We start from the raw sequence: 15,424 nt of genomic DNA on the forward strand, positions 1-15,424 counted from the left end.
GTGAGGAGCCCTAGTTTCCAACAAATATTCCAAAAAAGTTTCACTCACAGGGCATTTTTTTCCTAATCAGAGGTAATGGTCTAAGAAAAGAGGGTGCTAATGTATGGCTCAACAATTAGCTGGTTAATTGATTAGTTGACAGAATCGTTCTGCTCTTATTTGGAGCATTTTTCTTTTGTTGCAGCTTCTCTAGTGTGCATATTTGCTGCTTTTTGCCTGTTTTAAATAATTGTAAACAGAATATCTCAGAGTTTTGGACAGTTGGTCAGATAAAACAAGACATCTGAAGACATCAAAAGGCATAACAGAAATATAATGTGAAGATTAATCAATAATGAAAATAAATCTTTGTTACTGCTCTAGTGTTGTGTGCTGCAGAGATTGTAAATCCCTTTGAATTTGTGATTTGAGCTAAAAAAGCAGGTTTTGAAATACTATCCACATATACAGGCCGCATCCTACTTAAACTTTCTATCACTGCAAGGATGACTTAATACAGGCAGTCAGCTCCATTCAGCTCCGATTAAACACACTCCGTCTGCATCTGTGAAGTTGTACATCTCGATAAGCAGCGAGGAAAAAATTTATCATCAGTAGGCGACTCTCAGTTTCTGTCTGCTACATCACCAAGGGCAACAATGAATATTCAAAGAGCTGTCAATGCTTTTACGCATTCGCCACCTGGTGAATGCCACCAGTGAAGAAACTACAATCATTATCCCTTAAAAAAAATCTTTAATTTGTACAAACAGCTCCACTTACCTGTGCAAAGGGGCACTGGAATCCCCATGTACAACCATCAGTCCCTCACAGTCTATCTCTGCCTCTGACTAGCCGGCTAATGGCGAAAAAACACTCCAGTGCCACCACAACACACACGAGGGAGAGCAAGACTACGGTGGCTGGTCGGGCGTATGGCACCCAAGCACCAAAGCCATTCCCCTCCCATGTCTCTTACATAAGAGACCAGATGACATCCACACAGGCTCAGGGAGGGTGGGATTAAAGAACAAGGAGGAAGGAGAGAGGAGGGGGCACACGGCGAACAACGGGGAGAGCAACAGAAAGGGAGGAAGAGGAGGGAGGGAGGGAGCTGCTGTTCGACAGGAAGTCAACAAATAGGCAAGGCAGAGCGAGAGGAGCTGAAATGAGGGAACAAAATGCACACACAAACACGTACAGGAACACACACACGAGAGATAAAAAGGAGGATGGCAGGAGGAAAGCTCTAGGATCTCGCCTGTGGTCCAACCCGACAAGTGCTGCAAAAATCAAACGTTGCAGGATTTTTGACTAAACTTTGGTGTGAACATTATTTCCTTTACTGCAATCCTTCAACTAAAGTCAGGTGTAACTTATAGGGAACATTTTTTGGTGAATATTATAAACAAGTAAGTAGGGGCTCTCACTCCTCATTTCACTCATGAAATCAGAAATGTAGCATTTATGTCCAGGAAGACAATATTTAAGTTACAGCACAACATTATATACTATAGCTATAAAATATATAGCTTCATGTTTTGATGGATATTCAGCCCTTCCAGGATTTTGTGGGATTGTTACGGCTGAAAATGCCTGATTTCATGGCAGTCTTTCTAAAAAATTGTGACACTTGTTGCAATGTTTTTAGGTGTTTTTTTTTAATGAAATTTTTAAGAAGTAGTGATTTTTTTGTATGATTCATTAAGAATCTAGGACAACTTGTTCCATAGAGAACAAAACCACACTCTGTTCTGAGCTTTCCAAGTAACCTTGCACAAAGCATTGAAAAATTATAAATGTCAATAATGATGACAAACCATGTGCTCTTTTCAGTACAAAAGACAAAATTCAATATAAAACACCAAAAAGGGTCAATTTTGAAGGCACTGAATATTATCATCTTAGGCCTCAGCGATATAGCAGAAAAACATGATCAAGTTTGGAAACAGCAAAGGTGATCAAATAAGTTTGTTATGTTAGCACTGGGCAATACAGACGAAATCAAATATCACATCATTTTGGACCAAATACCCCAATATTGATTTATCTATATTGCAACAATATTGTAGGCATGACTGTTGGTGCTTTTACAAAATATTACCACAAAGTAGGGGTGTGCGATATGACGATATTAGATCGTGAAGGATTAGAACGTGTAGACGATCTGCCAAAGTGAGGAGATCGTATGGATCGTTCAGGGGTCCCTAACAGGCGGACCCACACGCCGTCCTATACGGACCCGGACCTATAACCAATAAACTATTAAGAGATTTTAAATTTTGACGGGACGCTTCTATTTAAACTGGCGCAACTTTTCTAGTCTTTCCGGCGCTGGTTTATCTGATCAGGAAACACACAGACCAACTGCAGAGAAGCTGCGTGTGGAGGAGACTGTTGTTAATGACGGAGTTTATTACAGCAGAAACTAACGTGATGGTTAATGACATCGACACCAACCAGATGCTCTTATAAAATTAAACAATTGTCTATACGTAAAACAGGAGAGTCTGTGTTTCTCTGTGAGAAACTTTCAGACCTTCTCACAGCAGAGTGAACAGGTGAGGGAGGAGAGGAGGGCAGACTGATCACTAATCAATCGCGGATGTCGTCGTCCTCTTGGACTGATTAAAAAACATAAAAATGTCAAAGTTGGTGACAAACCAAACCTGGATGTCCACACAAATAAAGTCTTTGTGTGAAACACTGCAGAGTGAAACACCGTGCTGTTTAAAGACAGTCTGCTGTCATTAGTTTGACAGAGAGACAGAGGGTCGTGTCTAGAAGGGAACCCTAGACCTGCGAAAGATCGCGCGAGTTTGATTATTTTAGTAGAAATAACGGACACAAATCTCGCGAGAGTTGCGCAAATAAAGAGTTACCTTCTAGACACGAGCGAAAAAGGTGCGCAGCTCCAAAAATAGAAAATCATGTCATGGTGCCGATGTTTTTAATGTGGCGGGCCACCATAAATAAAACTATTCACTGATCCACAGAGAGTCACTGAAACACTGATCACTGACCTGCTGTGATGAAAAAAATACTCAGATTCTTTACTTAGGTATTTTTACATTGTGGTATTAGTGTTTTTACTTAATTACAATTTAAAAACCTTGCATGTTTTTGTTTCCTTTTTTGAAAAATCAACATTTTCATTGCTGTTGTTGTACTTTAATGGTATTCTTGTTGGTATTTTTTGATTACTAAATACAGACCTGCAAACTCATAAGAGTAGAAAAAGGTGGCATGTTGGTAAACCAGTCCCCTGTTGGGGGTCTGGGAGCGTCTGTCCTGCTCCAGAAGAAAAATGTTGTGATTTTAACATGTTAACAAAACATTCTGGTGACTGTTTCAGTTAAAAGAGTTAGTAACATCTTCTGTTTGAGGTTTTTGCAGACATTACTACCTTTACTTTTACCTTTGTGCTTGAAAAAAAAGTAGAAAGTAAAGTAAGAACAGTAAATGTAAATCTAAATACATAGCATAATACATAATATAAATACATGTAGGATCGTGATAAAATCGAAATCATGATTTTCTAATAAAAAAAATCATGATATGATATTTTTGCCATATCGCCCACCCCTACCACAAAGAGATTTTTGATAAATAGTCATCACTAATGTGAATATAACAACCAAAAGGGGGTAAAGGCAAATACAAGAGCAACTAAGTTCAGTTCATTAAACGTCTTTAACTGCAGTTTAACTGCAGAGTGGAGTTATGAAGCATCATTAGTCATGGCTAAACACAAGAAGGTAAAATTATTTCAAGTTGCCACAGTGTCTTCAAATGTCATGTTTGATCTGCATGAAAAGCAGAAAATCAAAGATTTCAATTTGTTATCATAAAGGACAAACATGTTGATTCCACCAGGCATGGCTGCATCACATTTCAGCTGTGACGAGGCCACCAGACCTGGACGCAGCCATTCTTAACAAAGCTTGTGATTCCACCAGGAATCTGCTATGCGAAGAACCTGAGTCTATTTTTGATGCTGCACAAAGCAGATCAGGCCGAGCAGGAAGTCAGACACAGGAACAGCATAGAAAATCAATTTTCAAAATGAAACAACCTGTGCCAACTCCCAACGGTAAAAGCAGGCAAAAAAAGAAACTAGTTTACTAAATAGCCTAAATATTCTTAGTATCATCACAACCTGCAAGGAAAAATGACCAAAACTTTAAATCTGAGCAAGTCAACTAAATCTTGCAAAACACTCCACTTCTGAAACTCTCCTGGTGAGAAATGAATCCATGTGGAGGACGGATCGAGACAGCATTGCAGACGTGACATCACAGAGCTGTACTCAATGGAATCAAGCAGTTTTTTCACTCAAAAATTTAGTATAACGATTAACACCTTCTCAAATTTGCTGCCAATTAATTTTCTGCCAATCTATTAATAATTAACTCACCAGCTATGGATATTATTAATGTTCTAATAATAAACTGGAGACACTCAACAAATCAACATTCAACATCTGCATTCACACCATGTGGTAAGTATCTACAGAGAGGATCTACAAAGCGTCAATCATAATGACTAAACATAAGTGTCCTTGAACCAAGGCTACAGATATTGATCCATTTATCTACCAATTATTCTCCCAATTAAATGATTAACAGTTTGCTGTATTTGTCAGAATAAGGTTAATAATGCCCATCACAGTTTTCTAAAGCCGATATCATATCAACCTGAAATTTATATTTCTGCTTTTTTTTCCTTCTTGTCTGGTCAGACATTTGTCAGTACAAACTTCATTATTTTATAACTGCTAATAAATAAAACAGACTAGAGTACTTCATGTTTACTCACAGGCTGCAATATCTATAAAATGTCAGAAAATTTTGAAAAAAAATCTAAGGTAATGTCTTGTTTTGTTAGTTCATAACCAAAGCTTTAATGTGATAATGAATGCCAGAAAGTGGGAGGTCTCCATGTTTCTGAGGCTGAAAACACAGTATATTTTCATTTAAAATGACTTTAATAATTAATCAATAATCAAAATAGTTTAATTCCTTCCTCCCACTTGCCCCTACTAGATTTACCAGCCCGACTTTGCCTCTGGCAAGCAGGGAATCCTTATTGTTGAACCCTGTGATCATTTTTTTGAATCTGTGAAGATCAAAGAGAAACACATACTGGCAGGAAAAAGTAAACTGTCAGCAGTAGATTTCTTATTTTGACCAGTGAATGTGTACATTCTGAAGAGCGTTGTACTTAATGTCTGCATCTGCTAGTGGGCCATCATGATAAGAGCAGGCGTAGTCAGGGCTGAACAATTAATCAAAATTTTATTCAAAGTGCAACATGGCCTACTGCAATTTCCAATCACAGGGGTTGCAATATTCATTAAACACCAAATATCTGTCAAATTACCTTTTAAATGATCTTGTGCTGAAGAGATGCCCTGGCCTGCACATCATAGTCTACAGACTCATGAAAACATCTTTGTTTGGAACAGATCCCCACAAAAATGATATCATTAACAATGTTTTTCAGTGACAATGAGGATAATAATGTAAAAATTCCCTCTGATATCACAAATGCAATATCAGTCAAAACAATTACAATTTAAACATTTGTCTCATAATCATTCAGCCTGAAGTATAAATGTTAATTTCACTAAAAGAGAAACTTAATGTTCTCTGCAATTAGGTGGAAAAATATGAGCATATATTGATAATCAGCAAAAATAAGGTGGAAAATATTGGATATTGGCAAGAATCCAGTATTGTCCCTTCCTACTTTTGCTTGAAACTGACTTGGGGAATCATCTGATTATCAAAACTGTTGCAAAGTAATTTTTGAACTAATCAACTTATCGTTTTCAGCTCTGTAAACTGTGCACACACTCAGATCAATATTCATTATCTGCCTAAAAAATTTGATGTTGGCTACAAAAAAGGGCTGAAAGATTTTGAAGACATGTAATTGAAATTATTTTGACTGACATTGCAATTGCGATATAATTTGCAATATTTGAGGAAAGGCTCATTTTTACACCATTATTCTTATTTTCATTGAAAAACACTCATGGTGTATTATTTTTCTCAGGAATCTGTAGTAAACAAAGATGTTTTCTGAAGTCTAGAGAGTGATGTGTTGGCCAGGACACCTCTGCAGCACCACAACATGAAATATAAAAAGGTATTTTGACACACATTTCACCTTTAACAAATATCGTGCATCCTGCAATTTGAAAATCACAGTAGACCATATTGGGATTTCAATAAAAAAAAATCAATTAATTGTTCCGCTCTACAACAGAGCATCATTCCTGATGGATACAAGAAAGTTAAAGCAATTTATTAGGTTCAAGCCAAAACTCCTTCAACTTTTTAGTAACTAATTGGCAACCATTACTGAACCCAGGAGGCAGACCCGAGTGAGTTTCTTGCCTATAATAGCAACAAATGATTTATGTGAAATAAAGACAGGTTATTTTACATATCAATCTCTAAGAGTTACTCATGAATAAGTGGTCCCAGCAATAATTATATGAGTCTGAATCCCAGATCTGCTATTTCATATCCCTCTACCAGTCGATTCTTTAGAAAGTCTCCTGTTGCCACTATTGACTGAATGCTGCAATCTGACAGCACTGATTGGTGTGATATGTTCATGGTATAATTACACTGCTGTTCACACACAGTCCAGAACAAATGAACTCAGCAACTTTCAAACACACACACACACACACACACACACACACACACACACAGACACACACACACACACACACACATACACACACAAAGGGACACAGAGCTGATAAGAAGGAGGGAGTTACTACACCCGAGTCATCATAAACACAGGAGACTTTGGATGTTAAGCTATCTCAGTTGCAGACCTGCCCTCAACATGGTGTGACATTCAGAAACCTTGAAGATGAGCTTGTGTGACAGAACCAAAACTATGAGTATGTACGCCCACACAAAAACACACACGCTGGCACTGCAAATGCCATCACATGTAATGCATAACACCACGCCTGGCCTCTGGCATGCTGCTGTCATTCACACACGACTGACTGGGCAGAGGTAAAAAGTTTGAGCAAGGAGCTTGTTTTTCTCTCCACACAAGAAAGTCAGAGTGTCTTTCAGTCACCACTATGTTACTACCTTTCATCATCCATGTCACTACTGTGTCATCAGAGGTAATGATCTCTCTGTGTTTGGTCTTATACACACTATACAACATGTTCTAACAATGCTGGTCTACACAAGAAAAAATGACAGACTGGAGGCATATTTAGAGTAGGACTTTGTCAGACACAGTATCTTACTGCAAACTAAGCCAGTCAAAGTTCATATCAGATTATCACCGCACATTTGACAGTTGGCTTCACTTGATAGCAAAGCTAAACTTGTCTCAGACCAGATTCACAGGGCTTTTTCAACCCCATGAGGATTAAACATCAGCATTCACTTTTAAGCAAACCTGCTCATGACCCAATGCTTCCCTGACATCAGCTCTGCCTGGAAACATCAGGCACTAAGCCACCACCTAAGCCAAATAACACAATAAAGATTATATCCATTTACAGTGTAATTTATTGTTGCATATTTACTGTTATCAGCTAAAGCAGCAAAGTAGGCCAACAACTGCATAAGGTCAAAAATCAAGCTGTTTAGGAGAGCAGGCGTCACAGTTTTTCACTGATGACAATGAGGCAGTTACTGAATAAAAAGTACTTCATGATGACAAAAACTATGACAAATGTACTGATACAATGATCAACAAATAAAAACGAGACATAAATGTGAAGGAGGAGACAAGTTGGGCTGAACTCCAACATCTTTGTGTGATAAGGAAGTTAAATGCACAAAATTAGACAGTGCTAATCTAACCAAGAGGTCAACACTTGCTGCACTCATCATCTTATAAACTGTGCAGCAAAATCAGGCATATGGATAAATTTTGAATTTGATGTCAAGGGAAAACAAGGAGCCACAATCACTAGTTACAACACAACAAACTTAAGGCAATATTTGCAGACAAGTCATCCTGAAACTCAATGTAATATTTTTGTTTTCCAAGCTATTATTTTATCAGCTAACCTGAGATGTTTTCTTTAAACTTGAAATATAATAGAAGCTAAAATAAACATCTGCTGTCTTTTACTGATTAGAGAAGTGACTGATCTAGAGCTGATAATCTAAGATCGTAAATTAAAAGATTGATTGACACACAAAAGCTTGTAAACAGGGGCAAAGTCAGGGGTAAGCCCAGTGAACTTTCCAATCAACTGTATCAATAAATCAGGGGAAATAAGCTAAGTTTCACTGTATGCACCACATGTGCACAAGTATCATGGTTAAGATCAAATTTTTGGTGCATTCTCAGCGTAAGCTAGGAGAATATTGTACAATGGGTTGTGCGTGTGCATGTGTGAGTGACCTGGCGCTTGTCCACAGCTTATCTCACATACTACTGAACCCATCAGCCCTATTTTTTTACAGTCAATAAAGACAATCATAATCCTCTACAGTTACTGAGAAAGAAATGTCATTTGATTAAAGCTACTAATCAAAATATTGGTGATAACAAAAGGGTTACATCTGAATATTCTTCTGGAGTTACCTAGAAGATATCTGCACTCTACTAAGCACACTCTTGTAGTGTTTTGTGCATGCAAATGTCTCGTCTTGTTTTCAGTAACATAGATAAAATAATATACTCCTTCATTAGTGCCATGACAGAGAAATCTGCACCACTGATATGAGGGCCTTGTCCCGATTTGGAGAAAAATTGAGTACTCAGTCCACAAAATACTATGACCTGTAAATATCTAACCCTAGACTGGCTGAGATGATCAGAGATCAATATATAATTGTACACAGAAGATAAGAAACCTGGAGTTTAATAAAGTCATGCATACACACATGTGAATGACCAGGTTTCTCATATTCCATGTAGGCATCATATTCTGAATATAATAATAAAGAAAAAAACTAGGATAAAATCACACATAAAACAAGACACCAGGATCAAATCTGGACACTTGTGCACATGTAAAAGCAGCCTCTGTCCTAAAATCCAAACAAATATGCAAAAAAAGAAAAAAGAAAAAAAAAAGAATAATCCACATTTGAAGCAATGTAGTATACTTAATGTTAAACATAAGATGGGAGAAAGGAGCAGAAATTAAGTGCACTTAGTGTTAATGTTTATAATAGGTTAATAGATGTTTCCATAAAAAATATAACGATATAATAAGTTTCTAAATATTACCTTACACTTTAACAAACCCCATTAGATTTTAGCTGACTAAATGTACTGCAGATTTAATCAACTAAATCTAAAACAATTCACATGATTAAAATATGATTTAAAAGCCCATGATTAAAAGTAAACCAAAATTTGCTGTTAAAATTAACAGTGGCGTTAGCTTGGCCATGTTGGGCCTGGCAGCAGCAGCAGAATATTCAAAACTTGACAGCGCGATCACCTCACTAACGTTAGCTAGCTAGCAACCATAGCTGCCCGATTAACCGTCACAAATTCCCCGGTGAATTTAACGCATATATCGTTAGCTAGTTGTCTCCTCGGTGTACACAAGACACTTAAATATTATTAACATGGAGACCGTGTATGCTTTTACCAAAGCTGTCAAGCTTTATGTCAGAAAATGTCATTTTAGGCAGCTAGCTAACGTCAGTGCTGCGGCTATCGCGGGTTAGCTCAAGTTGATCATGTAGCTTTAGCTCATTAGCCGCCAGCAGCTAGCTTAGCTCTCATTGACACAAGAAGCTGATGTGAAAACAGTGAATAGATCAAATCTGATTTTACATGTGTGCTAATGAAATAACGTTACCTGGGCGGGCTCGGGCGATCACCCATCATCCCAGATGTAAATACAGGGGCAGTGCTAATGCTGCTACCGTTAGCTAGCGCTCAAAGACTGACAGGGTTGAGGAGAAACACACACCGTCCCGAGTCCCGACCCGAGCCCGACAAGCTGCAGCCGACCGAGTGGCTGTTAGCCCTCCAATGGTAGTACTTTACCTTGATCCTTTGCGGTTCGCAACGGAGACGGCGGCGAGGAGTTATCCTATGTTTGGAAATCTATCGGGCTAACTGTTAGGGCTACCTCCAGCTTTTCCCAAGCAGCGGCGGAGCAGCAGGAAAATTTGGCCTGAAACAGCCAAACCCACGAGTACCTTTTTTCCTTCCAACGGAATAATCCTCAAACTCCCATTAATAACAAAATACGGCTATATAAAACGATTAGGTTAACGCAATTACATTCCTGTTACTGATTCAATTGCTTGTCTTCCCCAAACAAACCCCTGGATTTTGGTATTTTCCTTAGCTCGTTTATGATTCGGGGCTGTTTCTTTTCACCCTATTGTCAACACTGCTGGGTTGAGACCATGGCACACATAACAGAGACGCACCGTAACTTGCTGACGGGTTAAGATCGACATACGACGGCGATTGGCTGAAAGAAGCAATGTCAAGCGCTGTGATTGGCCAGCGGGTACTGTCAATCACACCGAGGAAATAGGCTGTGCCTGGAAGGGAACTCTATACCCGCGAAAAATCTCGAGAGAGTGACAATTGTAACCCAAAGCAAGATCTTTCCCATACCGCAACCAATTGTTTTCTCTCTCTAAACATACCCGAAACTTAACTACAATGTTATTAAGTTATAAGACATAATTAGTATGTACAAAGTGCACAAAGAAGAAATAATGTGTACAATTCTCGCGAGAGTTTACAAATTAAGGGTTCCCTTGTAAACGAGATTGAAATGAGACTGAATCCGTCGGTTAGGTGGAGGAGAAGGGACAAGGAAAGAGATCGGGGCAGAGAGCTGTGTGTGCGGAGAGTCTCTCCACCACACAGCGTGCTGGAATGAGGCTAAACCTGTCCGAGGCCCAGCCCTTCGACTCCACACTTCTTTACCCGCACTTTGACGGCCCATTTGACCCAGCTTTGACTGCAGATTTATTACAGTCCGGCCCGCTTCAGCACCGGAGCAGCGCAGTGTGAAGGGAGAATGGATTTCCATTCAAGCTCCGAGATTAGAGAGGGATATGTTAACAGGAAGGCAGTTACATAACTGTAATATATGGGTCTACTATGAATAAAGCTAATGCTAGAGCACGTCCAGGGGCGTGCAATCGGAGGGGGGGATGTTCCCTTAATCTGATCAGTGGTGGCTGTTCCCAGTTTTCAAAATTTTCTCTAATAAGATGTTTTGTACAGAGTATGAGAGGGACATTGTGAAGAGGAAAGTTGTTGTTGTTTTTTTGTTGTTTCTTTCTACATTTTGCATTCTGCAAATAAATTCTAAATATCAACAAGAAAGTGAGAAAGTTTCAGTTTTAGTGCCAGGCACAAGTCAGAGGAGGAAGTTTTGGGATTTTTTTTTCTTTCTCATTTTGCATTTCAAGAATAAAGTCAAAATGTGAGAATAAAGTCAAACTTTCAATACCAGTGTCAGAAGAAATATTTTGTGTTTGTTTTTTTTTTTCATCTCGAGAATAAAGTTAAAATGGTATTTCAACTTTTTTTTCAATATTTTGACTCTTCAAAACGAAAACAAAAAAATATTCCTCTTCTGATTTTTTTTTTCTTATGCCTGACACTAATACTAGTGACTGCTCAAAAAATCTTCCTCCTGTGATTTCTTTATTCTTTTTCTAATGCTAAAAATTTGACTTCACTCTCAACATTTCAACTTTATTCTTGAAATGCAAAATAATAAATATTCTGATGTTTTTTTTCTCCACGTCCGGCTCAAATACTCTTCTGTATAGTTTTGTTCATAAATACATTTGTTTTCCAATATTGCAAAAGAAAATTAAATGAATCCTGAAAATGCTGTTATATACTATAAGGCGATATTGCCTCAGTGTTAGATAATTATATATTATGCATTCAGAATATCATCACTGCTGCATTAACATGTAAGCAGCATTTTGATATAATAGCTGGCTGTGATGGAGCCTGTTTTGTTTACAGCTGGGTGGTTTAATTTTCCTTAAAAGAGCACCTCATATTTAATATCTTATAATCCTGTAGTTAGTAGTTAGTTATCCTTTTAACCTGTAGGGGCTGTAGTCTTTGAGGACCCTGAGGTGTGCAGGTTAAATTGTGGTCAACCTCTCCCACCATGGACACAAACTTCGTGAGACACGTCCCTCCAGCAGGAGGCTTTGGTCCATCAGGACTGAAAGTTCACGCCATAACAACAGTCTCTTCACATCTGCAGACGGCCTCATCAAAAAGGCCTGGAACAACCTATCAATACACATCTACTGGGACTTCATCTTAAATACTCTTCATACTTCATACTGTCAACATGGCACAGCTCTTTCATTTAAATAACAAACATATATCTTCTTTTGTTTTTATATTTTTAATTTTATTGTCAGGTTTCTATTTATGTTTCCTGACTTGCAGTACTTGCTTTCATCTTTATGTGTAGATGCCAAGTAAATGTAGTGGAGCAGAAAGTACAATATTTCTCTCTGTAATCAAGTATCTCAGAAATGTTCTTAAGTAAACTGGTAAAATGACTAAAGCCATTATTTAAGTATTTGAAAAAATATACAAAAATTGCTGTTTTTAAAAATTACAGACCCTCTTCTCAATTCTGGCAATTGATACACAATATAAATATTTGGGGAAAAAATCACTATTTTTTCAAATATTTTTAATTGCCACTAATTTTAAACAATAATAATAAACTTAATTGATATAAATATTTTTTTTAAAATTCCATAAAAAAGACATAGAACATAAAAACAGAAATATAGCGCCATAATTAATGTAAAATGTAAAATAAAACTCACATGTGAAAATAAGATAGGATAAGAGTAGAATACATAAAATGCATATTTACGTAGATAAAACCCACTTGATAGTACCAGTAAAGTGAGATAAAAATTAGGATAAATATATAATGCATAAGATGGAAAGTAAAACCTTTTGAGATAATAAAATTAAGGTTAAAGTATGTAGAGTATATAGAATGCACAAAACCAAGGAAAATCCAACATTTTAAAAGGGCTGCAGCAGTGCATAAGTGCAAAGCAAAATGTAGTTTTGATATAATTTTATCACTCAGTTTGGTCTCCTGCAGCACAAGTCATGAGATTTACCATTTATTATGGAAAACCAATGCACCATATAAACAGTATATTTAGAAAACTATGAAGACAATTTGATTAAAAATTGAGATTCAAATATATATCTTTTAATTATCAGCAGGTGTAGTTCAAAATTTATTCTTATTTACTTTGCTACTAATAAGTGCAGACTGTTTTTTGTGATCTCTCCAAAATCAGTGAAATCAGTCATAAAGGAAGGATTAAAAATACACTGAACTGCCTTTAAATACATGAAAACCTTGACTGGATTTAAAACCACAGTTTTAATATGTGTGGTCCTAAATTCTTTTGTCGCTGGTATGAGTGGTAAAATACTGGATATTTGCTTTAAAGGGAAACTTCATCCAAAAATGAAAATTGAGTCATTATCTACTCACCCTCATGCTGATTGAAGGTCAGGTTTAGATTTTTTAGTCCACGACACACTGCTGGAGTTTCACAGGAAAGCAGTGTTACAGAATCTCCCAAATAATGGAAGTGAATGGTGACCAGTTTTGAAACTTAGAAAAACAACAGAATAAAAACATAAAAAGCCTCCATACTGCTTGTCCGGTTTAATCCAGGTCTCCTAAAGCCCCGACATGCCAAGCTGACGTGAAAGTCGTCATTTCCACCATGTTTTTGGCCTTAATCTTCACTGTAGATCCTTCAGCTTAGAGACACGTTCACATGCACACCGTCTGGAATGGATGTGTGTGTGGTGTGACGGTGTACAAACAGCATGTTGGGACTTTAGGAGACTTTGAATTACACCAGACGAGCAGCATGGAGGCATTTTGTGGGTTGTTGTTTTCCATTTGAAAACTGGTCACCATTCACTTCCATTATTTGGGAGATTCTGCGACAATGTTTTCCTGTGAAACTCCAGCAGTGTTTTGTGGACTAAAAAACTAAATCTGACCTTCGATCAGCAAGAGGGTTAGTAGATAATTACTGAATTTGAATTTTTTGGGGTGAAGTATCCCTTTAAAAAATCATATTGGGTCATCATTTCTCGAATGAATCTCGTGTGAAGCTCCTCTGTTCATCTGGATGTAATAACCTAATGACTCAGCTCGTCTCTTCACCATTTTATTTCACTCAATAAATAAAAACCCCACACAGAGATCAATGAGTCACCACGAAGAATCAGAGTCTTTTAATGTCTCTAATGTGAATGAGATTTTGATTCAATCACTGCAGGATTTCTCTCCAGTCACGCACACTAACAAACACACTTGCACTGCCAATCATGTTATTCCACTCTTTGCCATTTGAGAGTGGGAGCTGCTCCCTCAGCGTGGTCCCGCTGTGTCGGGCGGCTCAGGTGACTTTCAGGTCATGATGCAGCAGCAGCTTCAAACTACAAATATTATGGCAATAAAATGACACAAACATGCACATTTTGACAAACTGGTAAAAATCTTTTACTTAACAACAAACAGGAACCTCAGTTATGACTCAGCGTAGAGTACGCAACAATAACAGTGTTTTGTTTTTTCAGTTTGATTTCAACAAAATCAATGCACTTCACTGTGTTGTACTAACAGGACTAAGATGTGTAAGACACCATCGATCCAGCTGCTGCTTCAGAATAACACTGCAATCACACTTCACAAAGAGAAAACTCATCTTTTGCAAAACATTTATAAAGTGTTTTTTGTTGTTTTTAAAGATCTTCCTGGAGCTGCTCAGAGTAGTTCTTCTTTCTTTGTGCGCTGTATTAAAGGAAAAAAATCCAATCAACAGCTCACTCAGAAATCAAAGAGACTTTGTCAGACATCTTTGAGTATAAAAATAAGTTTTGTCACTTTTCCAGCACTTACATACTCAAAATCTCCTTAGAACTGAGACTGAGCTGGTTTACTGAATGGGAGATCCCATTTCCACCTTGTATTAACATTCAATCTGTACGTGGATATTTTATCTGGATACAGAAGAATGTAGGTTAATAAAGGTTATAATGTGCACAGGGACTGTAGACAGTGTATATATTATGATAATGTACTAAATATGGTGATAAATCAAGCCAAAATAATAATTTCACCATTTCCTGACTCAGTGCATCAGTGTTTCTAGTGGCCCAGATCAGCACATCCACCTGATCAAAGGTGAAGTTTGGCCACTAAGTCTGCCGGAGCAGCTGAAGATCTCACAGGAACAGGAAACTTGAATTTGTCCGCTGTTCAGGAGTTCAACAAAAGCAAATATTAAGAGGACCGAGATGTCATGTGACCAAACATTTTCAGATTTTCTCTCCTGTGTACAGACTTTTCTTCACGTGTAGAAAAGTTTAAATATAAAACGTTGGCAGGAGGCAGTCAGTCTGATTCGTC

The 15,424-nt window shown here is 37.6% G+C and overlaps 1 protein-coding gene across 6 annotated transcripts in view; it reads right to left on the minus strand.

Moving 5' to 3' along the window:
• Nucleotides 1-10,371, minus strand: part of ppp2r5eb (protein phosphatase 2, regulatory subunit B', epsilon isoform b) — a 77,006-nt gene extending 66,635 nt beyond the window's left edge. For 2 of the 6 annotated variants that reach the window (XM_084743292.1, XM_084743293.1), the window contains exon 1: nt 9,994-10,371. Coding sequence is in view for 4 of the 6 variants with exons in the window: in XM_084743287.1 (XP_084599413.1) it covers nt 763-800 (38 nt within the window). In the remaining 2 variants the exon portion in view is untranslated. Of the gene's footprint in view, nt 1-762; nt 908-9,802 lie in introns of those variants that run through there. The other 4 variants (XM_084743290.1, XM_084743289.1, XM_084743287.1 and 1 more) reach the window with 3 other exon arrangements.
• Nucleotides 10,372-15,424: the final 5,053 nt, after the last annotated feature.

This window comes from Lutjanus erythropterus, chromosome 18, assembly GCF_056507025.1.
Source record: "Lutjanus erythropterus isolate fLutEry1 chromosome 18, fLutEry1.hap2, whole genome shotgun sequence".
In the NCBI taxonomy this organism is placed as follows: Eukaryota; Metazoa; Chordata; class Actinopteri; order Lutjaniformes; family Lutjanidae; genus Lutjanus; species Lutjanus erythropterus.